At 60.9% G+C, this 24,884-nt stretch overlaps 2 protein-coding genes across 17 annotated transcripts in view; one reads left to right on the top strand and one right to left on the bottom strand.

Moving 5' to 3' along the window:
* Positions 1-35: 35 nt before the first annotated feature.
* On the top strand, positions 36-21,272 carry Scrib (scribble planar cell polarity protein). 5 transcript variants are annotated; one of them, XM_078016505.1, is made up of 38 exons: positions 36-565; positions 1,915-2,032; positions 2,108-2,186; positions 2,280-2,369; positions 2,452-2,508; positions 2,595-2,658; positions 2,774-2,848; positions 2,915-3,059; positions 3,536-3,654; positions 4,595-4,794; positions 4,866-5,032; positions 5,114-5,244; positions 5,338-5,463; positions 6,154-6,309; positions 6,906-7,295; positions 8,349-8,411; positions 8,868-8,957; positions 9,481-9,558; positions 10,298-10,621; positions 10,722-10,802; positions 10,877-11,134; positions 11,522-11,632; positions 11,726-12,019; positions 12,089-12,277; positions 16,651-16,761; positions 16,838-16,894; positions 17,004-17,078; positions 18,327-18,389; positions 18,791-18,874; positions 19,045-19,152; positions 19,226-19,373; positions 19,466-19,607; positions 19,740-19,925; positions 20,005-20,147; positions 20,228-20,265; positions 20,402-20,476; positions 20,756-20,807; positions 20,896-21,272. In XM_078016505.1, the coding sequence occupies exons 1-38, from the start codon at positions 407-409 to the stop codon at positions 21,039-21,041; spliced, it is 4,992 nt and encodes a 1,663-aa protein (XP_077872631.1). In that variant the 5' UTR covers positions 36-406; the 3' UTR covers positions 21,042-21,272. The 5 variants fall into 5 exon arrangements, with proteins under 5 accessions (XP_077872631.1, XP_077872628.1, XP_077872629.1 ...); XM_078016502.1 differs by having other exon boundaries at positions 37-565; positions 6,151-6,309; XM_078016503.1 differs by lacking the exon at positions 20,402-20,476 and having other exon boundaries at positions 37-565; positions 6,151-6,309.
* A 202-nt stretch (positions 21,273-21,474) lies between these two features.
* Positions 21,475-24,884, bottom strand: part of Iqank1 (IQ motif and ankyrin repeat containing 1) — a 33,395-nt gene continuing 29,985 nt past the window's right edge. For 4 of the 12 annotated variants that reach the window (XM_078016520.1, XM_078016517.1, XM_078016514.1 and 1 more), the window contains 7 exons: positions 22,930-23,069; positions 22,791-22,845; positions 22,591-22,683; positions 22,271-22,379; positions 22,077-22,170; positions 21,873-22,007; positions 21,475-21,800 (listed from right to left, as the gene is read on the bottom strand). In XM_078016520.1, coding sequence (XP_077872646.1) covers positions 21,506-21,800; positions 21,873-22,007; positions 22,077-22,170; positions 22,271-22,379; positions 22,591-22,683; positions 22,791-22,845; positions 22,930-23,069 — 921 coding nt within the window. In that variant the 3' untranslated portion in view covers positions 21,475-21,505. Of the gene's footprint in view, positions 22,008-22,055; positions 22,704-22,790; positions 22,846-22,929; positions 23,070-24,884 lie in introns of all 12 variants that reach the window. The other 8 variants (XM_078016515.1, XM_078016518.1, XM_078016516.1 and 5 more) reach the window with 8 other exon arrangements.

Genomic DNA, 24,884 nt, shown 5'->3' on the forward strand with positions numbered 1-24,884 from the left:
GGGCTGCAGTTCCGGGTGGCGAGGGCGGGCCTCGGTTTCCCGGCGGGCAGCGCGGCCGGGCGGTCGTCGCGGGCCGTCGCGGGCAGCAGAGGCGGTTCCGGCTGCGGCTGTGCCGGCGGGCGGACGGGCGGCGAGTTGAGCAGGCCGGGGGGCGGGGATGCGGAGCCGCCGCCTGAGAACCTGAGCGTCGCCGGGCCCCGCCCGCGCGGTCACCACAGTCTGAACGCCCCGCGCTTCCCGAGCGCGGGCCGGGCCCAGCGCCGGCCGCACCGCGTCTGGGTCCCGGCGGCCCGCCCCCCGCGCGCCGCCTCGCCCGCGCGCTCGGCGCTCATGCGGGCCGAGCCCCGCCCCCCGGCCCGAGCCCGCCGAGCGCCCCCCGAGCCAGCGCGCGCCGCCCGCCCGCACCATGCTCAAGTGCATCCCGCTGTGGCGCTGCAACCGGCACGTGGAGTCGGTGGACAAGCGGCACTGCTCCCTGCAGGCTGTGCCCGAGGAGATCTACCGCTACAGCCGCAGCCTGGAGGAGCTGCTGCTCGACGCTAACCAGCTGCGCGAGCTGCCCAAGGTGAGCGGCCGCCGCACCTGCCATCCTGACGCCCGAGGCGCAGCGCCCGGCGGACTGGATGGGTACTGTCCCGCTGAGGCTGCCGGCTGGAGCGAGACCTCGGCGGATGCTGCCGGGCGGGGCACCGAGCTGCAAGCCGGCCCTGCTGGTTCTTACTGGCCAGAGCCCCGCCCCGGTCGGCCACCCCCACCCCCACCGCCTGCGCTAGCACCAGGTGGCAGCGGTCCTTGGGTCGGTGCCTGGGGATGGGTTCGAAGAGCTGCTGAGTGAAACCCGTGCACGGGGGCGAGGGAGGGAGATGGGACCAGGGTAGAAGGTGGACCTAGCGTGGCAGTGGATACAACTTGCTGGGCTGCGCCGAAGGTGGGGTCCTGGAATTCTGCCTGCGCTGCCGCCTTTCCCTTTGGGTGCGGGTGCAGGCCGGGTGGGGCCTCCTAGAGTGCCCAGCCTGTCAGGTTTGTTCTCTGCAACCTCTATGTGGGGTCAACTCTCTCGTGTCCCACGATTCTTCCCGTCAGCTTGTTTTTCTTCTAGGGTCTTCCCAAAATCCCTAGAAAGGAGCCAAAAGAAAGCAGATCGTGAAAGATTTCTTTTTCAGAAACATGGGGTTGGGTGCCATGGAGGGCGTGGCTTTGCTCTGGGCAGTTCGGTGTTTTGTGGTCACCAACAGAACTTGTCTGTGTGCCCTGTGATTCCTGTATATGGCATTGAATGTTTTGTGGTAGTTTGCTGTTTTTAGGGGTTTTTTTCCCCCCTCTCTTTTTGTGGGTTTTGTTGAGCTTTTATTGATTATTGTCAGAAAGCAGCAGTAAGCACCATTGGGGGGGTCCCTCAGTGACTGATCTGTGGATGAAAGAAGTTTTTAGGGTGGTGGTTGGAGGTCTGAGGGTCCCTCTGGGCAGCTTCTCAGCTGGGCCAGTTACGTGAGAAATGCAACAGATGTGGAGGCTCCTGTGAGGTGATCAGGGGGCGAGATGTCAAGTGGAAAATGGAGTCCGACTGGGGCTGGGTGCTGTGTGTTTCCCTGCTTTCCTCTCAGTACCTTGTGTACCTTATGATCTGGGGCAGCAAGAGGTTTAGAGACCTGGGACTTTCTAAGTGTTCAGGAGCCCTTTTCTTTTTTCTTTCTTTTTCTTTTTTTTTTTTTTTAATACTTATTTTTAAGTTCGAGGTGGATACAGCATCTCTATTTTACATTTATGTGGTGCTGATGATTGAACCCAGTGCCTTGTGCATGCTGGGTGAGCGCTCTACCACTGAGTCATAACTCCAGGCCCCTCAGGAGCCCTTTTCTGTCCTTGGGGGTTGCAGCTGTGGAACCATTCCCTGACTGTACCCCCTACTCACAGCCCTTCTTTCGGCTGCTGAACCTGCGCAAGCTGGGCCTCAGTGACAACGAGATTCAACGACTGCCTCCTGAAGTGGCCAACTTTATGCAGCTGGTGGAGCTGGACGTGTCCCGTAACGGTAGGTGGGCAATACAGGGTGAGACAAGGAGCTCCTGGCAGCTATAGGCATCTCTCTATGGTGACCTTCCCACAGATATTCCTGAAATACCTGAGAGCATCAAGTTTTGCAAAGCCCTAGAGATTGCAGACTTCAGTGGGAATCCTCTGTCCAGGTGAATTCAGTGGTGGGGGTCAGTGTGACTGTGGGAGTCTTGCAGTCCTGCTCTGAATATCTGAGGTCCTCTGCTTTCCCCTTCCTCTGCCAGACTCCCTGATGGCTTCACACAGCTGCGCAGCCTGGCTCACCTGGCCCTGAATGACGTGTCCCTACAGGCACTGCCCGGGGATGTGGGCAAGTGAGTGCTGCTTGTGAACTGGTCTGGGGGAGGATCAGCTTGGCCTTGCCTCCCTCAGTCTCAGCCCTGGTCTCTCTCTCAGTCTGGCCAACCTAGTGACCCTGGAGCTCCGGGAGAACCTGCTCAAGTCTTTGCCTGCGTGAGTGTGCTGGGCCTCCACCTTGCATGGGCGGAGCGATGCTGGGCCTGGGCCTTGAGACCACACCAAGACTGTCTCTTGTGCAGGTCCCTGTCTTTTCTGGTCAAGCTGGAACAGCTGGATCTGGGAGGCAACGACCTAGAAGTGTTGGTATGGTGGAAGCCATTGGGTGGGGCACAGGGGTGTAAGACAGTTACTCCTGGTGGGCAAAGCAGGGCATCTCTGTGGCCACACTGGTTTCTCCTGTCCTTATCCCTTCTTTTAGCCGGACACTCTGGGAGCTCTGCCCAACCTGCGGGAGCTGTGGCTGGACCGGAACCAACTGTCAGCACTGCCCCCGGTGAGTGAGGGCGGGACTGGCCTCCTACCTCCAGCTGCTGTCCTCTGACCCTGTGCCTGCCCTTAGGAGCTCGGGAACCTAAGGCGTTTGGTGTGTCTGGATGTGTCTGAGAACCGGCTAGAGGAGCTGCCGGTAGAGCTGGGGGGTCTGGCACTTCTCACAGACCTGCTGCTGTCCCAGAACCTGCTGCAACGGCTTCCTGATGGCATTGGTCAGTGCACTCAGGGGGGCCTAGGGGTTGCATGCCCTGGTCAGGCGGCCCCACAAGCTGTCAGCAAAGGTATTGGTGGGCATTAGGTGAGGGTTCTTATGTCATCCAAGCTGGAAGCATCTCAAGGAAGGGAACTGAGGCCAAGACTCAAGTTGGGTCCTGAGACATCTAGGTATCAGCCTGTAGGGGCAGGGTAGCTCACGTGGCAGAGTGGGTTCAGGGCTTATGAACATGGATAGGGGCATAGTGTTTTCCCAGAAGAAGTCAGGTGGGCAGGGCTGTTTCAGGTCTGTAGTGGAGAAGACAGGAGGGTGAGCACAGGTCTGCTGCAGCTCAGGGTTCTCGGGGTCCTCTGAGGAGCCATGGGATCTGGCTGTAGCCATGCAGAAAGCTGGTCTCTACTGGAGGGTTGGGTCAAGCGTTCAGGTTTGCCCTTGGCCCCACTCAGCCTGATCACTGTGTTTCCCTGACACCAGGTCAGCTGAAGCAGTTGTCTATCCTGAAAGTGGACCAGAATCGCCTGTGTGAGGTGACTGAGGCCATTGGTGACTGTGAGAACCTCTCTGAGCTGATCCTCACAGAGAATCTGCTAACGGTAGGCAACCCTGGCTACCAGGCAGAGAGGTGCTCAGTTCCTAAGGAGTTGTCCTCAGCGTCATCTTGAGACGATGGGGCCTGGAGTGTGTAGGGTACAGTGAGAGTGCCAGCGCACAGCACGAGCCGAAGGGGCTGCTAGCACCGTATGTGTTGTGTGCTAGCAGATGCTGGTGGCCAGGCTCGTTGGGGTCTGTCTCTCTGTGTCCCCTGCTGGGACAAACTCGGGTGGAGAATACTTTGGGTCAAAGAGGGAGCTCCCTGGTAGGCGCCAGGGCAGGGTGGGGGTCTGTGGGCCAGGGCAGGGCCCTGCCAGGTGGAGTAGAGAGCTAAGGTCCTGTTTTTCGTAGTGTGTGTTGTGCTGGGTGAGGGCCAGAGGGGAGGACCGGTAAGAATGGGTCTGATTTTGGAATGGATGTGGATCCCGACATGGGGGCTGCCTTTCAGGTACATCTGTTCCTTGCAAAGCGGGACAGAGGAAAACTTATGGAATAGGGTTGGAGTGGTTACCAACCTTGCTACCATCTGGTGGCAAGGCATCTGGACCGCCCCTTCACACAGGATGTCTGTATCTCAGTGAGGAGAAGAGAGAGCAGCGAGGCCAAGGGGCAGACAGAGCAGGAGCTGGCCCATGCATCAGAGGGGCCCACAGGCACCTAGCCGTGAGACGTCTGGACCAGGGTACCTGCAGGAGAGGTCCACGGACAGTGTAGTCAGAAGTTTGGGGTGGCCTGACTGGGTTTGGTGCCAGCGCTCAGGCGGGTACAGAGCGAGGGATACAGCTTAATTCTACATCCCTGATTCCCAGAGGCCATGGGGATCCCTGGCTAAAGCTGATCATGGTTTCCATTATCCTTAATTTGCCCCAAAGGATTCTCCTCTCCTTTCTTCATACCCCAGGGGTCTTCTGCTGACCTCTGACCCCTTTTTCTCCTGGCCAGGCCCTGCCCCGCTCTCTGGGCAAGTTGACCAAGCTCACCAACCTCAATGTGGACCGGAATCACCTCGAGGCGCTACCACCTGAGATTGGAGGCTGTGTGGCACTCAGTGTTCTCTCTTTGAGGGACAATCGCTTGGCTGTCCTGCCTCCTGAGCTCGCCCGCACGGCCGAGCTGCACGTGCTTGATGTAGCTGGGAACCGGTGAGTGTCCACCTGGCCCTTGGGCACTGGTCGTGTCCCTAGCACACACTGACTGTGCCCACCTGGCCCAGGCTACGGAGTCTGCCGTTCGCGCTCACTCACCTCAACCTCAAGGCACTGTGGCTGGCTGAGAACCAGGCGCAGCCCATGCTGCGGTTCCAGACTGAGGACGATGCCCAGACTGGCGAGAAGGTGCTCACCTGCTACCTGCTGCCCCAGCAGCCTCTGCCCGGCCTCGGTAGGTTGCTGGCAGCTGTGGCTTTGACTGGGTGGACAAGGCTCGGGGCCAGCCTAGGCCTCTGATGTTCGTCTCCTGCAGAGGACTCTGGGCAACAGGGGAGCCCCTCAGAAAGCTGGAGTGAAGCCCCTCTGAGCCGAGTCAGTGTCATCCAGTTCCTGGAGGCCCCTGAGGGTGACGAGGATGCTGAGGAGGCCGCTGCTGAAAAGCGGGTATGGGGGGCATGGGGACCCTGGGTGTGCCTGCTCCTCGCCCCTGCCTGACCCCTGCCCTGCCTCTGTCCTTCATCCCTGTCCCCGACACAGGGCCTGCAGCGTCGGGCCACTCCCCACCCCAGTGAGCTAAAGGTGATGAAGAGGGGAATGGAAGAGCGCCGCGGTGAGGCCTGCCCTTGCACACCAGGCCCTGGCCCGTCCTCACCCACGGAGGAGGTAGGCATGACGGGGGCACCTGGCAGATAGCTCTCCCCAGCTCCCAGCCACCAAACCCAGGATGGAGCATCTGTTCTCAGAGTGGGGCTCGGGGAGCAGCCTGGGGGAACTGTGAGAGGCTGAGGTGCAGGGCAGACTGGGTGCTGGGAGCTCGTGCAGAGTACATATTGGGATCAGAGTAGGGTGCTCAGGGCCTGTGCCAGTCACGTGCTGGTGACACAGGATGGCAGTCTGGGAAGGGGTAGGACCTCTTCCCCAGGCACTTGTGTGGCTACCTGGACACAGTCAGTACTGGGGAGGGGTCTGGTGCTACAGCAGAGCGGGCTTGGCGCGCTAAACTGACATCAGGATCTGGGAGCATTTTTGATCCTTGAGAGCAGCAGAACCAGCGTGTGGGATGGTAAGCAGAGGGCATGTGCTGGCTGGCAGGGCCACCTGCCCCTGGCTAGGGGAGCCTCACATCAGGCCCATGTCTTCATGGGAATTTGTATGGTCCTCATTCCTCCACTTTTTGGGAGAGCTGTTCCTAGGGGCTGGGCTGCATAAATGTGATTTTGTGTTTCAGTAGCTCTGGAGGCTCAGTTCCCAGGGGCCTGAGGCTACTGCAGGTTTGAGCCTGCTGGGGATGCTGTGCTTGGGATAGCCCAGGCAGAGGGCCTGTGGGCAACCTGATACCACTGTCTGCAGCAGGAAAAGAGGCTGAGTGCAGAGTCAGGCTCAAGTGGAGGCTCCGGCCCACCCACCAGCACAGTCTCTGAGGGTGAGCCTGAGGGCCCGGCAGCTGAGGCACAGCAGGAAGCCACACCACCCAGCCAGGAGGAAGACACAGAGGAAGACTACGTGGAGGTGAGGATGGTCAGGGAGAAGGTGGGCCAGGCTTTAGCAGCTAGAGTATAGACTGCCTGCCTTGTGCCCTAGCCAAGCAGGTGTGTTGATTTCCACGTGGACGGTCACCAGCTGTGGCAGACAATGGACAGACAAGAATGGAGCGTAGGGCAGGTTTCCCTTAACAGAGCTGGGCAAAGGAGTAGGGATGGGGTGATAGTCCTGGGTGCAGGCAACATGTTGCAGGAGTTTCCTGGAGGATGCAGGCTGGTGTAAGGGTTCCCACCCCACAGCCAGGTTCAGCAGTGTCAGGTCCATCATCTACCTACTGTCCCCAAATGGCCCCCTTTTCTGACCCCTGTAGGTACTCCATTGGTCTTTGAATATCATAAAGTCTCCACTTGTGTGCTCTGTGTCTATAGAAAGAGCGTCCTCGCCCCTGGTCTTCTGGGGCTGGTGGTTGTGTGTCTCTTCCCAAAAGTGTACTGAGTCCCTGTCCTTGGCACAACAGGGAACCTCCCTGAGACTCTGGGGTGTACCCAGCTACAAAGCCTGGCTCCCTGGAAGGAGAAAGGGGTCTGGGCCTTGCTCCCACCCTTGTGTTCTCATCCGCACAGCCCACAGTACACTTTGCAGAGGATACACTGCTGCCCAGTGAAGATGGCGAGAGTGAGGAGGGGCAGCTTGAGGCCCCCTGGCCCCTGCCAGGTGGGAGGCAGCGGCTCATTCGCAAGGACACACCCCACTACAAGAAGCACTTCAAGATCTCCAAGCTTCCGCAGCCTGAGGCTGTCGTAGCCCTTCTGCAGGGGATACAGCCCGACGGGGAGGGCCCTGCAGGGCCTGGTACCTGGCACAATGGCCCCCACATGCCCTGGGCTCCTCGGGCCCAGGAGGAGGAAGAGGAGGAGGAGGAGGAGGAGGAAGACAGGACTGAGGAGGAAGGTGAGGCCACTACAGAAGAGGAGGACAAGGAGGAACCTGCGACTTCTGCACCCTCTGTCAAGGTGGGTCTCGCGTGCACTCCTCTCTGGCCCTCCTAGGGTACCTGGGGATGGGCAGCATGGAGGCCAGCCCAGTCCTGCTCTGTGGCTGAGCCCCTCAGGTCAGGCCTCCACCCACTGGCCCCCTGGCTGCCTGGAGGAGGGGTGGGTGCATCTCTGCTGTGACTGCTGCGTCTCCGTGTGCGCCTCACTACAAGTCCCCAGGGTCGGCCTTAGCTGAAGCCCTGACATGAGTGTCTGCCATGATCAACAGTGTCGTCCCCATGTGCCCCTCTCAGTCCCTGGGCACCTCTGCTCTAGCACTGACCTTCATCGAGGCTCACGGCGACCCTCTGGGCCAGTGTTTGCCTGTTAGACCTGCAGGCCAGCAAGACCCAGAAGCTGAGGGCAGGTGCACTCCATACCCTCAGCCTTTTGGGCACAGGGGGCGCTGGCAGGGTGCTCTCTCTCTCCTCTGAGAGCTGCTGGCTCCTAGGATCCTCCCTGCCTAGCCATGACTTGGCCCAGGAGGCCCTGCTGCTGGCATGCAGTTTGTCCTGTGGGTCTGACAGTCACTCTTCTTCCTTGTAAGACATCCGTGGCTCGCAGCAGATTCTTGGGGAATTGTCTTGTGCCTTCCTGATCCTCAGTTTGTTCTCAATGGCTCATAACAGGTCCCTCCTGCTCATGGGGACCCTTGATGCCAAAGAAAGCCCCAGGCTGCCCAGAGGACCCACCTTCCCCACCCCCATGATGCCCCTACCCTGAGCATGGGCTGATGACATGTGGCAGTGAGAAGCCTGGGGTCCTATCAGGGATGGCTAGGCCTGGGCTCAGCCCCACTCTGGAGCTTCCCCCCAGCCAGCCCAACCCTACCGTCTGTCAGGTCTGCAGCCTTCTGTCATAGACAGAGGTAACCCTTGTCAGTGCCAGGAACAAGTTGGGAGGGACTGGCTCAGGCGGCAGGAGCTTGGTGTGGTCTTCCTTCTGTCTTGTCTGCTCATGGCCGGGCTGGTGAGGTGGTGGAGGTCCCTGGCGGTGGCTAACCTGCATGCCTCGCTGGTCCTGTCCTAACAGGGCGTGTCGTTTGACCAGGCCAATAACCTGCTGATAGAGCCTGCTCGCATTGAGGAGGAAGAGGTCTGTACTGCTCACTGCTGCTCTGTGCTCTGGGCCCGGGTCTGCTGCTGACCTTGCTTCCTGGGCTGCGGGTTCTTGCCTCTCCCCACCCCATCACTTAAGCATAGACCCTTTCCCAGAAGAGCTCCTGGCAGCTGCTACAGAAATGGGGTCCTGGGGCTGCCCCGATAGGGCCTGCTGGGCTTTTGGCAGAGGCAGCACATCTTTGCCCCCACTGCAGCCTTTCTTGTAGAGGACAAACAGAGGGCCAACGCCAGGCCACCCGGCTTCATTCTCTGCAGCTGTGACTGCCCCACGCCTCAGATACCTCCCAGCTCCTCTTCTGCCTCTGCTACCCTGGCAGGCGGAGGGACCTCAAAAAGAAACCAAAAGGAGCTGTCTGTGGCTGGCCTTCCTGTGCCGCAAGCACACAGACGGCTCAAGCCCTCCCAAACATGGTGTGTGCTCTGTTTCCAGCTGACCCTCACCATCGTGCGCCAGACTGGGGGCCTTGGCATCAGCATCGCAGGGGGCAAGGGTTCCACCCCCTACAAGGGAGATGACGAGGTGAGCAGCTGCCCTGGGCTCTCTCCCGCCCCAGACCTGCCTACACTCACTGGCCCAGAGGCTTCTGCTCCAAGGGATGTTGGATGCCTGCTGCCAACCCCACAAGTTCAGTCTTCTGTGTGCTTTGCCTGCAATTGGCCACCAGCCCCAGAGTGCACAGGCTGGGCCCAAGGCAGCAGGCAGGTGGGGATGTGTGCACGTAGGAGTTCACAGTCTGAGAGCAGCTTGTGGAGGGGTCAGCTTGTTTCTCTTCTGCAGTCTGGTCTTCCCTCACACACTCTGGGCGTAGTGCCGGGGTCAAAGTCCTGACCCGCACTTTCTACTTCCTGGACGTAGGACCCCCAGTGGTCTCTACTTAGGCCTTATGTCTTCCTTCATGTTCTTGGGGATCTTTGCAGCATCCCTAGAGAGCAGGCTGGGCTAGGGTCTGAAGGGACCAGGTCTCCCTCCAGTAAGTGCCTCCTGGCCTCCCAGTAAGGGCAAGACAGAAGGCTCTTAAGCAATCCCCAACTCCTATCCCCAGGGTGTCTTCATTTCTCGGGTGTCTGAGGAGGGCCCTGCGGCCCGAGCTGGAGTCCGAGTGGGCGACAAACTCCTTGAGGTGAGTAGTGACTGCTGGCCAGTGACACCTGTGCTCTGGGGTGCCATCTGGGCTGTTGGGGTATTCAGTTGTGCCTGTCGGATGGGGGCACTGTCTACCCTCTCCAGAAGCCCTGAGCCCAAGACTCCAGGAGCTGTCTACTAGCCCCCAGGACTCCCCCAAATAGTCTTTGGGCAGGATGTGAAGTGCAGGCACCTAAAACCCCAGAATCAGGGATTGGAAAGGGGTCAGACCCCAGCAGGTTGGGGGGCTCAGATCCTGGTGAGAGACTTGACACCCCCACCAGGGCACCTGGTGTTAGATACAGGCTGAGCCCTTCCTGTGGGGACAAGGGTGAGGGCCCTGAGGGTGTCAGGAGAGGCTGGTGCCCCTCCTGCTCCCCTGCTCAGCTCTCAGCCTCTCCTGGGGCTCCTGTCCAAGGTGGCGTGTGAGTGTGGGGTCGGTGACCTGAAAATCCTGGGCATTCTCTGGGGCTGCTCAGACAGACCCAGGTGGTAGGTTTCCAGAATCAAGGTCAGTGGTGTAGACTGTCCCAGGGGCATCTGCCTGTGCTCTGGGAACCGGCATGGGTGGGGACGAAGCCCACCAGGAGCTCTGGGTACCCCCTCTCCCTGCCCTTCCCATCCATGGAGGGAAGTGTGGACAGAGGCCACACGAGCCCTCGTCATGGCGTCAGTGCTCAGGTGTCGGGGTGGCCGTAGCTGGGTGCTGACGTGTGCCGGACCTCCCACACCTACAGGTGAACGGCGTGGCTTTGCAGGACGCTGAGCACCATGAGGCTGTGGAGGCCCTCCGAGGGGCAGGCACAGCCGTGCAGATGCGCGTGTGGCGGGAACGCATGGTAGAACCTGAGAACGCAGTCACCATCACACCCCTGCGGCCCGAGGACGACTACAGCCCCCGAGAGTGGCGGGGAGGCGGCCTGCGCCTGCCCCTGCTGCAGCCTGAGCTCCCTGGGCCTGTGCGTCAGTGCCATGTGGCCTGCCTGGTGCGCAGTGAGAAGGGGCTGGGCTTCAGCATTGCTGGAGGGAAAGGCTCCACACCCTACCGGGCGGGTGACGGGGTAAGGCAGGGTGCCTGGGGGTGCAGGGAGGGCTCTGGGGCATCCATGCCTGCTGGCCATGCCTGCTGGCCTCACAGTGGCGGCTCCCCCATCCCTGCAGGGCATCTTCATCTCCCGCATTGCCGAGGGTGGTGCTGCCCATCGAGCAGGCACGCTGCAGGTTGGCGACCGTGTTCTCTCGGTGAGTGGGATGGGCACGGCCTGCCCAGTGCCTTTGTCCTGCCCATCCTTTCTGACCTGAGTGTCCCCTCACAGATCAACGGGGTGGACATGACTGAGGCCAGGCATGACCATGCTGTGTCACTGCTGACTGCTGCCTCCCCCACCATCGCCCTGCTGCTAGAACGGGAGACAGGGGGACCCCCTCCCTCCAGCCCCGCCCCACTTTCCTCCCCAACTCCCACTGTTGCTGCTGCTACCACCACGACCACTGCTGCCCCTGGAGAGCCTGGGCTGCCCAGGCTGGCCCCTGGTCTCCTGGCTGCTGCCTTAGAAGGACCATACCCAGTGGAGGTGAGCCTCCAGCTGCCCCGGGCCAGGCATCCGCTCAGCTCTACTGTGGGTGTGGACTCTCCCAGATCCCCTGCTCATGGCCCTGCAGCCGCTCTGGGCAGAAAGGAGCTTGCACATTTTTCCCCGTGTGCCTGAGAAACGGAGCCCTCCTCCGCCAGCTGCCTCCTTGCTGTGGTCCACCTGCCCTACACCACCTCCCTGCCCGGCCACCCATGAGGACACAGGCTTTAGCTGCATGGGTGTCTGGGCAGTGGGGTGTTGCAGAGGCAATGGGAATCCCTGCAGGTGCCTGGGGCTCCCCGAACTCTGTTCCCAACCACAGAGACCAGCAGTTCCCCTACTTCTTTCCACTCTTTCCCTTCTCTGAGGCCTGTCCCATGTCCCCAGGAGGTTCGTCTGCCTAGGGCTGGGGGCCCCCTGGGGCTCAGCATTGTTGGGGGCTCCGACCATTCCAGCCACCCGTTTGGTGTCCAGGAGCCTGGCGTATTCATCTCCAAGGTAGATAGAGGGCCTGGTGGGTGGCTCTGGACAGCGGGGACCTGTCCTGCCCACCCTGGGGGGCCCACCGGCTGCTGCCTTCCTCTTCAACAGGTGCTCCCACGTGGCCTGGCTGCTCGCTGTGGCCTGCGGGTGGGGGACCGCATTCTGGCAGTAAATGGGCAGGATGTTCGGGAGGCCACTCACCAAGAGGCGGTCAGTGCCCTGCTCCGGCCCTGCCTGGAACTGTCCCTGGTGGTGCGGAGGGACCCTCCACCTCCAGGCATGCGGGAGCTCTGCATCCAGAAGGCCCCTGGGGAGAAGCTGGGGATCAGCATCCGTGGGGGTGCCAAGGGCCATGCAGGGAACCCCTGCGACCCCACAGACGAGGGCATCTTCATTTCCAAGGTAAGGACCCTGCCCCTCTGCTTCTGTAGGCAGGTCCCAGTTCAGAGTCTCAGGCGGGTCTCTCCACAGGTAAGCCCTACAGGGGCAGCCGGGCGTGACGGCCGGCTGCGCGTGGGGCTGCGGCTGCTGGAGGTGAACCAGCAGAGCCTGCTGGGCCTGACACACGCAGAGGCCGTGCAGCTGCTGCGCAGCGTGGGCGACAGCCTGACCGTGCTCGTCTGTGAGGGGTTTGACACCAGTGCCACCACAGCCTTGGAGGTTAGTGACCACTCTGGGGATCATCAGTGCTGTCTCAGTACTGTCCCAAAGGGTGGTAATGAGCTGATCCTTGTGTGGGCTGGGCAGCAGAGCCTTCCACAGTCTGAGCCAGCTGCAGGTGGGAGCTGTGGGCATACCCCATGCCAGGCTGCCTTCTCTCCAGAGCCCTGGCCACTGTGCCTTCTGGAGACTCCTGCCTGGGCAGGATGAAGCACTAAAAGGTTGTGATGTGTCTGGGCAATGGCAGGATCTGGTTCTATGAGAAGAGGTCCAGCCATAGGCCTTGGGCTGGTAGGTGGCTGACAGGGAGCTGTGACCTCCTGTTCTCCCTGGCCCAGCCTGACCCCAAGGTCTCTGGTGGCCTGTCATCAGAGTTCACCCCCCACCATCTTATCTGACTGCTCTGTGCCTCAGAGCAAGAGCTCAGACTGGGGCAGAGACGCAGATGGGGCGTCAGCCACCTCCCAACACTTGCGGAGAGGAGGGACCAGGGCTAGGCCCAGGAACCTTGCATCCTGGACAGGCTGTCTTCATCCAGTGGTTTCGGCCCTCTTGTCTCCCACCAGAGGCCCCTCAGCACCATTGCCTGAAGGCCCAAACAGGCCTCCAGAAGATTTTTACCTGCAGTAACCACCAGCTTTGCCCAAAGGGCACCCTTGCTGGTCACAGTGGTCTGTGGGACACAGTCCCGTTCACCACTCTGCCTGGTTTCTGGGATAGTCAGCCACCCTGGGTTGGCTCTTACTGTGGATCTTTGGGATGGTGACTTCCTGCCAGATGCCAGCTAAAAAGACACCACTGGCTGAGAGCCACAGACAGCCTCTTCTCGCAGGCCCCTCGAGGGCCTGCCCTGTGGGAAACCATGTGTCTTCATCCCAGTCGCCACGGCGGGACTGGAGCTGGCCATCCTCCCCCTTTGCTGTGCACGGGGGAGCACTGGTGGATTGGGGAATGAGTTTCTCTTTGCCCGAGTGGTCTGGATCCAGAAGGCATCTGCCTTTTCTTCACTGATCTTAAAGTGCACGTGTGACGTATGTCGTTCAAGACATTTACTCATTTCAGACTTAGAGAAAGGACACCCTGGGGAAAGGCGCGAACTTCCACAGGAGTGGGGCTGGCCTGCCCAGGTGACGCCAGGCCTGTGTTCCCTCACCTGGCGTCTGGCTCCTCTGGAGGGTCACAGCTAAAGTCTGGGCAGGTGTCCTCCACAGCTGAGGGCAGAGGGGCCTGAGCAGGGCCGAGAGCCCCTGGACCTCTGCCCATGGAGATGAGTGCTTTCCCTGGGAGTGTCGGGACTCCTCGGGACCTGAGGCTGCTGTCACCCCGCAGGTGCCCACTCACCGTCCTTGGGCACAGGTGACCCACGTGTGCTCTGTAGCACATACCTGTGTTATCTTCGTTTCTTTTTTAAAATTGTGTATTTTAGTCACAAAAAAACTATGATTTTTATTAAGTCGTCTGGAAACCTCTGCTTTTGCAGATCATGAAGACATGGTCCTGTTTTCTGCCAGCACCTCTGTGGTTTTCTTAAACATGACGCTCTGTGTCCATCTGGAGTTGTTTTTCAAGGGAGGGCAGTGTGCCCTGACTGGCCCTAACCCTCGTCTCCTGCTGACCTGGGGGAGATGCGAGTGCGCTGTGTGCTCAGCCCCAGGTGTTCCGAGGCTTGACTCTGAACTAGGTCCCCGTGCCAGCTGCATACTGCCATTTTACATTACATTGTGTCCCAAAACCTCATCACCCACGTCACTCGCTCTTTTGTCTCCTTGAGAAGTGCTGTGTGTTGTGTTTTGCTTCTGAGTGAATCTGCCAGGCTCCATAACAGGAATTGGTTGGGGCCCTGATATTTGGGGCGAGTTATTCTCAAGCATATTCCTAGGTTGGTCTTGTTCTTGGATCCCGTAAACCCTGGCCAGCTGCTGTGCTTCCATAGCAGAACCCTGGGGTCCACAGCAGTGACATGGGGCCTCCTTCCCAGTGCCCGGCTGATGGACTGTTTCATTCCCTATGCAGTGTTTGCTATAGTTTCTTTGTGGTCCTTGCTGTTTGTAAGGGTGAGAATTGACACGTTGAGTTTTCTGAAGTGGTGGGCTCAGTTGGCTGGTTGGCCCACCGAGGTGCTGGCCCCATGCGTGGCACTCAAGAGAAAGAGGAGCCCACGTTGAAACCCAGGACTCTGCAGCAGCGTCTGGATTCCTGGCTTCTCAAAGGACCCTGCACAGCTGGCCCTTGTCTACCAGGACTCTCTGACCCCCCTGGGAATGGGACAGGTGTTTGTCCTCACCCTCACAATTTTTCCTAAACTGGGCCCACTTGAGTCATCTTGGCCTCACACCTGTGGCATCAGTTTGCCTGCCACCTGCCCCGCCAGCTGGTGAGTGGCATATTCCCGCCTCCCCCGTGCTCTGACAGTGGCCCAGCGTGTGCTAGAACTTGCCTGGCCTGTGATCTAGGGCTGATGCAATTTGAGGGCTCTTGCACAGTTTGGATAAATGCAGGGTCTTGCTGGCCGCCAGGCCTTGGGTAAGTACTGGGCTTCTACTCCTGGTCTCTGTCTGTAGAGGGGCAGTGGCAGGGCCTGCCTCGAGAGGGACAGATAGCCCAGCAGCTCAGCAAGCACCCACCTGACCACCATCGTGCCAGACCCCTGAGCAGGCTGCTCCATGTGGACTTGGAGACTTCTCCCTTGGCCTCCTGTGCGTCAGGTGCAGAGGACTCGCTGCGGCCTTTCTCTTCCTCTGGAGTTCTCTGCAGACCGACCTACGGTCTACCTTACATTCAGCCGCTGGCCAGAGTCTCCCACACCGACAGTCCCTGGCCATGCAGTCTGATATAACCATCTTTCAGCTTTCCGGTGTTGCAGAGGCAAAGGGCATGTGGTCACAACTACAATTTGGATTTGGACTTTTTGGGCTGGAGGTTCTCTGTGTGTGTGAATCTCTTGTTCCTCATCAGGCTTCCCCGGCAGCTTGAGCCCCCGCTGATGGTGCCTGAGCGAGGGCTGTCGTGGCTGTGGATCCCTCGGAGGACATACTATCCCTTACTATGTTTGTGTTACATACTCGTCCATCCGTGCGTGGTTCCGCTGATTTCATGAGTGATTGTTGTCACAGTCTATGTTGGTGCTCAGGTTGTCCCAGCCTTGGCTAGGAAGGCACTTGAGGCAAGGTTGGATCCTTTGGCCGTCACCCGCCCTCTCCAGCACTTTCTTCTTCACTCCAGGTGTCTTAGCTGGTCTCCCTCTTTCCTGCCCAGCCCTGGGGTAGCTGTTTCTCGCTAGCACTGGTTCCTTCAGGGAAGGTGATGTTGAGAAGCCAGGGTGTGACCTCTGAGTGGTGCTTTGCTTTCGGGGTGTGTGTTCTTTGTGTGTCCAGTGGCCAGCAGTTGCTGCCTTCCATTATTTCTGGAGCTGCAGGCTGCTGAGCTCACTCAGTGGCCCACCCACCCTTGCCGGCAGCACCACAGGTCAGCCCTTCCATATTTGAGCAGCCTTCTCGGATGTGGGATTCTCTCTCAGCCCTTCTGTATGTGATAGTCCTTCCCACCCCACAGGGCCTGCTGCCTCTCTTGGGCCAGCCCTCCAAAAAAGGTTGAGGAGCAGGGTTCTGCTGCTTGACCGCCAGCCTTGTCTAAATCTGAGCCACGGAGCAAGCCTGCCCTGTACTGGTGTTCTGTCCAGAGCTCATGCTCCTGGTGGTCTTGGTGGTCTGTGTTTTTAGAAACAACACAGCTGAGTTTGTGTTTCAGCCTAAAAGGAGTGTCCCTCCATGGTGGGGACCTGCCCGTGGTCAGGGTGGTTGCTGGTGCCTTCTTTTGCACCGCTCTGAGGCCCGCTCCTCCCTGTTCTGCTGTCGGTGGCAGAGCCACGTGGGTTCCTTTGGTGCCTTGTAGAGTGGAAGTGAGCTTTGTTCCTGTTTGCCCATTGCCTGTTCACCCTTGACCCAAGCTCACTTGGGAGGGCCTCCCCTGCCCTTGCCCTGCTCCTGGGCTCATCCACCCAGCTTCCCGCAGGCCCCTCTCCTTCAGACTGCAGTCTCTGGGTCCTGCCTGATTTCTCTCTGAGGTTTGGAACTAGTTGGGTTTTTCCTTGGCACCCTTAGTCAGCACTCAGGGCACATCCTAGATGCAGCCTGTCCTCTGGCAGCATTGGTGTCCCTTGGGGAGCATCACCCACAAATGGCTTCCCTCCCTCCATCTTGGTGACTGCTGGTTCTTTGTTCCTGGTGCGACGACAGAGGCCACTTCAGCTGTGGTCAGCCGAGCTTGTGGGATGTCAGCTTCTGTGTCCACTGCTGGTCCCAGGCTTCAGTCTGCCCTGGAGGTGGGACCTCACTGGCAGGGAACCCCACCCTCAGCCACTCCTCTCCTCTCAGGTGTCCCCAGGTGTCATTGCCAACCCCTTTGCAGCAGGCATCAGCCACCGGAACAGCCTGGAGAGCATCTCATCCATCGACCGGGAGCTGAGCCCTGAGGGCCCAAGCAAGGTCAGAACACCTGTGGCTGGCAGCCAGGGCCGGGGACCTGAACTGCTGATGCCTGACTTGTCTGCTCCCCTCACAGGAGAAGGAACTGCCCAGTCAGACCCCGCACTGGGGACCTGAGGCTGTGGAGGCCACGGTGAGTCCCCTGGGGCCTGGCTCTGTGCTCTGGGCTGCATCCTCCCCCAAAGCAGTGCAGTCCATGCCCAGGCACACAGCCCAGCTAGCAGTGTCACTCTGCTCCCCAGGGCCAGAGCCTGGAGCCCCTGAAGCTGGACTACCGTGTCCTGGCTGCTCTGCCCAGCACTGCCAGTGTGCAGAGGGTCAGTGTCCCACGTGTGCTGAGTTGCACCCTCCTGTCGCCTTGTCCATCTGCCCACCAGCCTGTCGGCTCCCTCTTCACCTGGCCAGCCACTGCCATGGGCTGAGTGCCGAGGCCACTGTGGAGGAGCCTCTGTGGGGTGGGGCATGGGCTGGGGTTGGAGGAGCCTAGCCACGTCTTGCCCTTAGTCATGCGTGGAGAGGGGTCCTTTGAAAGCCCCCGACCTCTTCCTTGCCTCATCCTTACCAGTCAGCTGGGTATGGGAAACTGAGTCCAGCCAGTGGCAGGCAGAAGGGCTCCTGGGGTAGAGGCAGCTGGAAGTCACCAGTCTCTCCAGGCTCCTGGTGGGGGAGGGCGGGCATGAGCAGCCCTGGAATGGGTGGGCTGGAGCAGCTGCAGAGTGTCCTGGGAGGCCAGGGTGAATGGAGAAGGGCTTAGCATTAACTGGGTGTGGCCTCCAGGGCACTGGGTCTGGAGACAGACAGAAAGGACACTCAGCCCCCGTTCCTCCCCAGGAGGTATAAATAACACTGGTAGAGGGTGAGCCCAGTCAGCTGCTGCTGGGAGACCCCACAGGAGTGTGAGTGCTTCAGGGGCGGGTCAGGGAGGACGCTGCTGGAGCAGTGGGGGAGGTGGTGAGTGGCCTGGTGGGCCTGGGGACTGAAGGAGCCTGCTTGGGCTTTGGGTGTGGACCCTCCTGCTGCACAAAACCTGGAGAGGGAAGCAGGGGTGAGGCCTAGCACCCTCTCATTAGGAGGGGGCCCAGTGGCTGGTGGACCGTGGGAGGACTCCCCGGCTCTCACTGCTGGGGTGTCCTGGGTTTGGGGGCCCCTCTGCACAGCTCTGGGCTGCAGCTGCTACTGTGAACTCACACTCAGCTAGCTGCTCAGCCCAGGCCCAATCTCCTAACTTATTTTTAAAAAATATTTTGATTTTTTAGTGTACACAATACCTTTGTTTTTTATTTATTTTTATGTGGTGCTGAGGATCGAACCTAGGACCTCGCACATGCTAGGCGAATGCTCTACTGCTGAGCTGCAACCCCAGCCCCAAACTCCTGCTTTCTGGCTGGGGCACACCCTTTGTGGTGGCCAAGCCTGTACCGATATATCCCTGGGGGTGTGGTTGGTCAGAGAATTGAGTAGCAGCTTCTGTGCTGCCAGCATGGGTGCTAGGGACCCCCAAATCCTTTTACTTGGGGGATACAGTTCTGCCTAGCCCTCCCCCACCCACCAGCTGGTTCCTGCAGGTACCATCTGGAACAACTGGAGGGAAGATGGCGGAGGCCCCCTGCTCCCCTGGAGGCCAGCAGGTGAGCATCTCTGCTGCCCCTGGAGTGCTGTAGATGGGTGCTGTGTGGAGCTGGTCTCCACAAGGGGAGTGCTTGTGCTCCTGGAGGGGATCCAGCCCTGGTGCTGAACGTGGGCCAGCACCAAGGACCCACCAGTATACTACCCCTTGCCTGGGTCCCTCATGCCCCCCCCCATCCTGCTGCGAGAGGAGGGCCAGGCCTCAGGCACCCCTCGCCCTGCCCTGCAGGATGGGGTGGGCACTGGGTTCACTTGGAACCCAGCTGCCAGCCCAGTCCCCGAAGGCTGAGGCATTCAGGTGCCTGTCCCAGCCCCTGCGGTCCAGCTTGGCTCCCTCCCTCTCTCCCTCCTTTCTTGGACCTCTGATCCTGTACTTCTCTGTCCCCTTCCCTGCCCTTTGCAGACAAAACCCGGGGTGATCCAGCCTTTGGCTCAGGCCTGGCCAAGGGGCTCCCCGGCCCCCAGGGGCAGAGGTGATCCCCGCTCCGTGAGTGTCCTGTCCCACAGGGGGTAGGGGTGGCAGTGTCCTTCCCCTCTACGGGACAGGGCAGGGGGGGGGGATCAGTGGCAGTCCGTGGAGACAGCTGGTGGCTGGTTGGGCGGTGGCTGCAGTGGACAGCTGCCCCCCACCCCGCCTCACGGGCACTCCGCCCCCAGACGCCCTCCCCACCCTCCCCGGAGGAGCTGCCCGCCAACGTGAAGCAGGCCTACAGGGCCTTTGCCGCAGTGCCCGCCGCACACCCTCCCGAGGACTGCGCTGCCCAGGTAGGCGGGCGCCCTGAGGGCGGGTGGGTGCCCGCCGAGGAACTCTGGCTGAGTGTGAGGTCCACCTCCCCAGCCCCCTGCAGCCGCCCCGGAGCAGCTCTCCTTCCGCGAGCGGCAGAAGTACTTTGAATCGGAGGTGCGGGTGCCCCAGGCGGAGGGGCCCCCCAAGCGCGTGTCCCTGGTGGGTGCCGACGACCTGCGGAAGATGCAGGAGGAGGAAGGTGAGGAGGGCGGAGGTGTGTGTGTGTGTGTGTGTGTGTGTGTGTGTGTGTGCGCGCGCCCGCCCACCTGACCCACCCACCTCCCCCCGCAGCCCGCAAGCTGCAGCAGAAGAGGGCACAGATGCTGCGGGAGGAGGCCGCGACCTCCGGGCCCAACATTGGGCTAGCCCTGGACAGGGAGGCCCCTGAGGAGGAGCACCAGGAAGACGAGCAGCTCTGGGCCGGCCTGGGCGGGTGAGCTCCGCCCCCCCACCGCTGTCCCCCGCTGTGCCCGCCCCCCCACCGTCCCCCGCTGTGCCCGCCCCCCCACCCTCCCCCGCTGTGCCCGCCCCCTCAACTCCCTCAACTCGCCTCCCTCTTTCCTAGGCCCAGCCCTGCATCCCCGCTGCCCGCAGGAGGCAGCGCCCCTGTGCGAACAGCCAAAGCTGAGCGGCGCCACCAGGAGCGGCTGCGCATGCAGAGCCCGGAGCTGGCAGCACCAGAGCGGGCCCTGTCCCCAGCGGAGCGCCGGGCCCAGGAAGCAGAGAAGCGGGCTCTGTGGAGGGCGGCCAGGTAAGTGGGTTCCCCACCCAGACACCGGGGCCGCACCGCGCCCACTCCCTGGTCTCCGCCCACCCATGGGTCTCCACAGGATGAAGTCTCTGGAGCAGGACGCTCTGCGCGCACAGATGGTGCTCAGCAAGTCCCAGGAGGGCCGGAGCAAGCGAGGGCCCCTGGAGCGGCTGGCCGAGTCCCCCTCTCCCGCTCCCACCCCATCGCCCACCCCCTTGGAAGGTTGGTGTGTCTGGGAGGTTGGGGGGGAGGGGGTTCTGCCAGCTATGAGCCTTTCCCAATGCCAGTGTCTTGTACCCCAGATCTCGGCCTCCAGACCAGCACCACCCCGGGACGCCTGGTGAGCCGCCCTTAAGCTGTCTCCCCCCCTGCACCCCTGCGGCATGGGGGCATCGGTGCAGGTGCAGACTCCCCCACACCGCCCTCACCTCTCCCTCGCACTTTCTGCCTCTTCCCCCTCACGCTGTCCTTTCAAGCCCTTGTCTGGAAAGAAGTTTGACTACAGGGCGTTCGCAGCCCTCCCTTCTTCCAGACCTGTCTATGACATCCAGGTACTGGCAGTCTCCTGGCCCTTCTGCACGCGCATGGGCCCAGTGCACGCTCCTGCCACTCCCCTGTGCCTGTCCCACCTGAGCTCTCTCCACCCCTACTTTTTCCCTGCTCTTTCTCTGGTATGGGGCCTCCCCCTTCTTCCCTCCCGTTGCAGCCCAGCTGTGCTGTGTCCTCACCCAGGCTCTGTGGGCCTCAGAGCCAGGGGGGCCGGCCAGGTCCACCAGGGTGGTTTCAGCCAGGTCTGGACCAGCCCTGACCAGCCCCTCTTCCCATCACAGTCGCCAGATTTTGTGGAGGATCTGAGGTCCTTGGAACCAACTCCTAGCCCTGGTAAGTTGGTGCTGGGCTGGGGGTAAGCTCCCAGGGTGCCTGGTCACCCTGGGCTTACTTCCTGTCCTTGCCCCCGCCCTGCCCCCAGGCCCTCAGGAGGAGGACGGAGAGGTGGCCCTGGTGCTCCTAGGCAGGCCCTCCCCCAGTTCCCTGGGCCCTGAAGATGTGGCGCTGTGCAGCAGCCGTCGCCCCATGCGGCCTGGGCGGCGGGGCCTGGGCCCTGTGCCCTCCTAGGGGGCGGGGCCTCCCCAGACTTGGGGTGGGGGCCTGCCAGCTCCAACACCACCCTTGCCCCAGTCTTTTAACCTGGGTGTTAGCATTTTAAAGAGACCCCTCAAGGGCCTGGCCTGTGCCTGACTGCCCCACCCCAAGCGGGTTCTCTTGGCGAGACTGTAACTAGTGACGTTTGTACAACCAAAGACTCTATTTTGTGGTTTAAGGAGAATAAAATTGACTACATTTTAACCCCTATGTGTCTCTCCATCCACCCACCCACCTGTAGCACTGGTGTGCCCAGCAAGGCTGGTGCCCAGCTGTGCCTGCCCATGCATGTCCTCCCTGCTGAGGTACCTGCCTGCCGGTCCCACATGGGGGCCTCCCCCCATGTTTTCTAGCAGGGCTCCAGACTGGCTGGGGCGAAACCTTCCGGCTCACAGTCACAGACGTCTTGCCTGGGCAGGTTTTATTTGGGTGCTGCGTTAGTGGGGCAGCTGCACCCGCACAGGGAGCAGCACCTGCAGCTGCTCCACAGGTGGCCACTGGACCTGGGTGACGAAGAAGAGACGAAAGTGGGCCAGGCGAGCCTCCTGGAACTGGGTGGGGCCGTACTCGGGCCCATCCGTGGGCCGCAGCAGGGAGAGGTACCGGTCCTGGGCCAGCAACTCCCGGCTGAGCAGTGCTGGGGCCAGACCAGGCTGCACCGCCTCCAGCTGCTGCTGCACTACAGGGAACAGGTCCACCTCCCGCAGGTCGAACACCAGTGGCTTCCCATACCTGTGGGGGGTGCTGATCAGGGCAGGGCAGGGCCTGGCCCGGCTGGCCCCTCCCTGCCCCTTCCTGCCTCACCTGAGTGCCCCCAGCAGAGCCAGTCGGATTCTCTCAGGCCTCAGGTGCTCTGGGTTCACAGCATCCACATAGTTGGTATCCTGGTAGCGTAGGAAGGTGGCTGCCTGGCCCGAAGGGTCGATGACAAGAGGCCACCTGGGGGCAGCCGCTGGGTCATCATCAAGTGAGCACACCCCAACTTACCCATGCCCAGACAACACTGACCGGCCATCAGCACGGATGCGGTCACCCACGTCCTTCATCAGCACGTCATGGAGATCCGTGACCTGACACTTCAGTCCAGGCGCTTCCTGCTCCTCTGTGGGGAGGTCAGGGTGCAGCCCACAGAGATCCTGGTGTCCAGCACCCTCCCTGGGCCTCCCCTCTCCAGCCACAGCCTGCAGCAGAGCCCTGCCCACCCTCCTGCGTCTGCTCCCGCAGCTCCAGCCTGGCCATGGCCAGCATCTCTTCCGCCTTCTGTGCCTCCTGCCTCAGCCTGTCCACTTGGGCCTCTGAGTCCTTTATGGCCTAGAGGAGGGGAAACGCTGACCACCACTGGCTCTGTCTCCCACTTAGCTGCCACCCAGAGGCTTCTCTGCTTCGCACTGGGCCTGTGGACAACCTGAGGCCCCCAGCCAGGGCTTCCCCTCCACCCCCGGAGGCTGCAGGCTGCAGGGAGACCGCTGGGAATGGGAGGGCAGGACAAGGGCACCCAGGCCTCTGAAAGGAAGCGGCCCACCTGCAGCGTGAACTCAGTCCTGCCCATGCACTGGCGCTCACACTCCTCGTGCTCTGTGATCCTCCGGTTGAGCTCGCAGTAGGCCTGCTGCAGCTGGGGGGAGGGGCAGGCCCCTAAGAAGGTCCTTCCACTGAAGGTCCTTCCACTGTCCCCTTCCTATTTGGCTCACCTCTGAAGGGAGGTCAGAGGCCACTGCTCACCTCCTTGTGACACCGCTGCTGCTCCTTGGCCAGTTGCTGCACCTTGAGGTTCAAGCTGGGGGGAAATGGGGCAGATCAGAGGACCCCCCACCAGCACCTGCTGCCCCGCTGCCCCGCTGCCCCTGCCCCCCTGCTGCACCGTTTGGCCTCCGCCTGCTTGTGTCTCTCATCCTCCTGGGCCCGGCGCTGCCGCTCAGCCTCCATGTTCTGGAGCATGGCCTCTGTGAGGCCCAGGTCCCAAGTCTGCAGCACGCTAGCTACCGCGTCCAGCGAGGCCACCTAATGACAGGATACCTGTTGTTCCTGAAGCATGCATGTTGGGAACCCACAAGGAGTCACTGCACTCTCATGTTAGAGAAAGGGCAGTGCAGTCCAAAAGCGGGTCCCTCATGGGCCCAAAACCTTGGTCACCATGGTTTCCAGACTACCCAGGGTCTTTCTGGGCTCCTTGCTCAAGTCCTGTGGTAGGGTCTGGAGGCAGACCACTCCTCTGCACGTTCTCCCCAGCCCCCAGTCTACTGCTCAGGCCTCCTGGCCACCCACAGCCCCTGCCGGTCACCCTGCAGAACTCACCCAGGTCCTCTCCCTCCCAGCCCCACCCGGTCTGCATGCTGATGCCTGCCAGGTGCGGCCAGCAGGGGGCAGCAGGCCCTAAAGCTGAGGGCAGGCCCAACCAACCCTCCCTCCCTCCAGCAGAAAACCCACCGCACCCTGAGGACCCCGTGAGCGGGTGGCGCTGCTCCTGAAGGCCAGGACCAGTGCCTAACCCCTTCCACAGGGGCCTGGTGTGCAGGGAGGGTGGGGGTGGCTCCCTAACAGCTAAACCTCCCCATCCATGGACACAGCTGGGGGCAGAGGCAGGGCAGAGAGGGGTCCTGTCCCATTGGGAACTGGGCCTGGCAAACAGAAGCCCAGGGAGCCTGCATCGCCTGGGCCTGGCGGGGGTGTGGCGGGGGGCCTGGAGGAAGCACACAGGTGTGAGGCTGGAGGCCGGCCCCAGGCAGGTAGTGGGCAGTGGGAGTGTGAGTGTGAGGTAGAAAGGGAGGTGCTGAGCCCAGACCAGATGGGGGTGAAGGGACAAGCCCCGGAGTGCTCCATGGCTGATGAGGCCGAGGGCTGGTGAAGATGGGTGACGGGCAGCAGAAGGTTCATGGCAGGAGGAGGGAGGGAGGAGAGTTGCGCAGAGGAAGAGGTGGCCCAGGAAGCCCAAGCAGACCGCACGTGGGAGGGAAGGACCCAAGGGTGCCTGAAAGTGGGTTGATGGGGAGAATTCACAGACAGAGGGAAGGGGATGGTACCCAGGGTGCCCTGGCTGTGTGCAGATGCTGGAGGCAGATATGGGGGGAGGGGCTGCCGGGAGGGTTGTGGGCCTCCAGGAGGCCAGGGATGTGGCTGATGGGTAGAAAGTGGCCTCTCAGGACCTGTACATGGACGGGTTCAGGTCCACCAGTCTCTCCACCCTCTTGCTCGATTCTTTATAGCAGCTGTTAGCTCAAAGCCCTCCCAGAGCCAAATTCAATTGCTTTCAATACGTCTCAAATAAACATTCTCAGAGGCAGTTTGATTTGCCTACCCTGCAACACTGCACTCAGCATCTACCAGTGACAGGTAAGACAAACCCTAGGGCTATCAAGACCCCCTAGGCTGGCAATGACCCTCTGAGCTCTCTGACTTGAGTTCCTCAAGAGGCACTAGGGCCAGGCGAGGTGGCTCATGCCTACAATCCCAGCAGCTCGGAGGGCTGGGATAGGAGGATTGCAGGTTTGAGGCCAGCCTCAGCAATTTAGCAAGGCCCTAAGCAATTTAGTCAGACTCTCAAAAATTAAAAAGGGCTGAGGATGTGGTTAAACACCCCTGGATTCAACCCTTAGTACAAAAAAACAAAAAAGACAGACAGGCTCAGAGGGATGGATGGATGGATGAATACAGGTGGAGGGTGACTGAAGGAGTTTACAGTTTGTGAATAAATATCCCACTCTAATCCTTACTTGTATTGGGGTTTTTGGGGAGGGGGTATTTTTATTCTACTTTTTTTTTTTTTTTTTTGGTCCTGGGGGTTGAACTTAGAGATATTCTATCACTGAGCTGCATCCC

The sequence above is a fragment of the Ictidomys tridecemlineatus genome, chromosome 7, assembly GCF_052094955.1.
Source record: "Ictidomys tridecemlineatus isolate mIctTri1 chromosome 7, mIctTri1.hap1, whole genome shotgun sequence".
Taxonomy (NCBI): Eukaryota; Metazoa; Chordata; class Mammalia; order Rodentia; family Sciuridae; genus Ictidomys; species Ictidomys tridecemlineatus.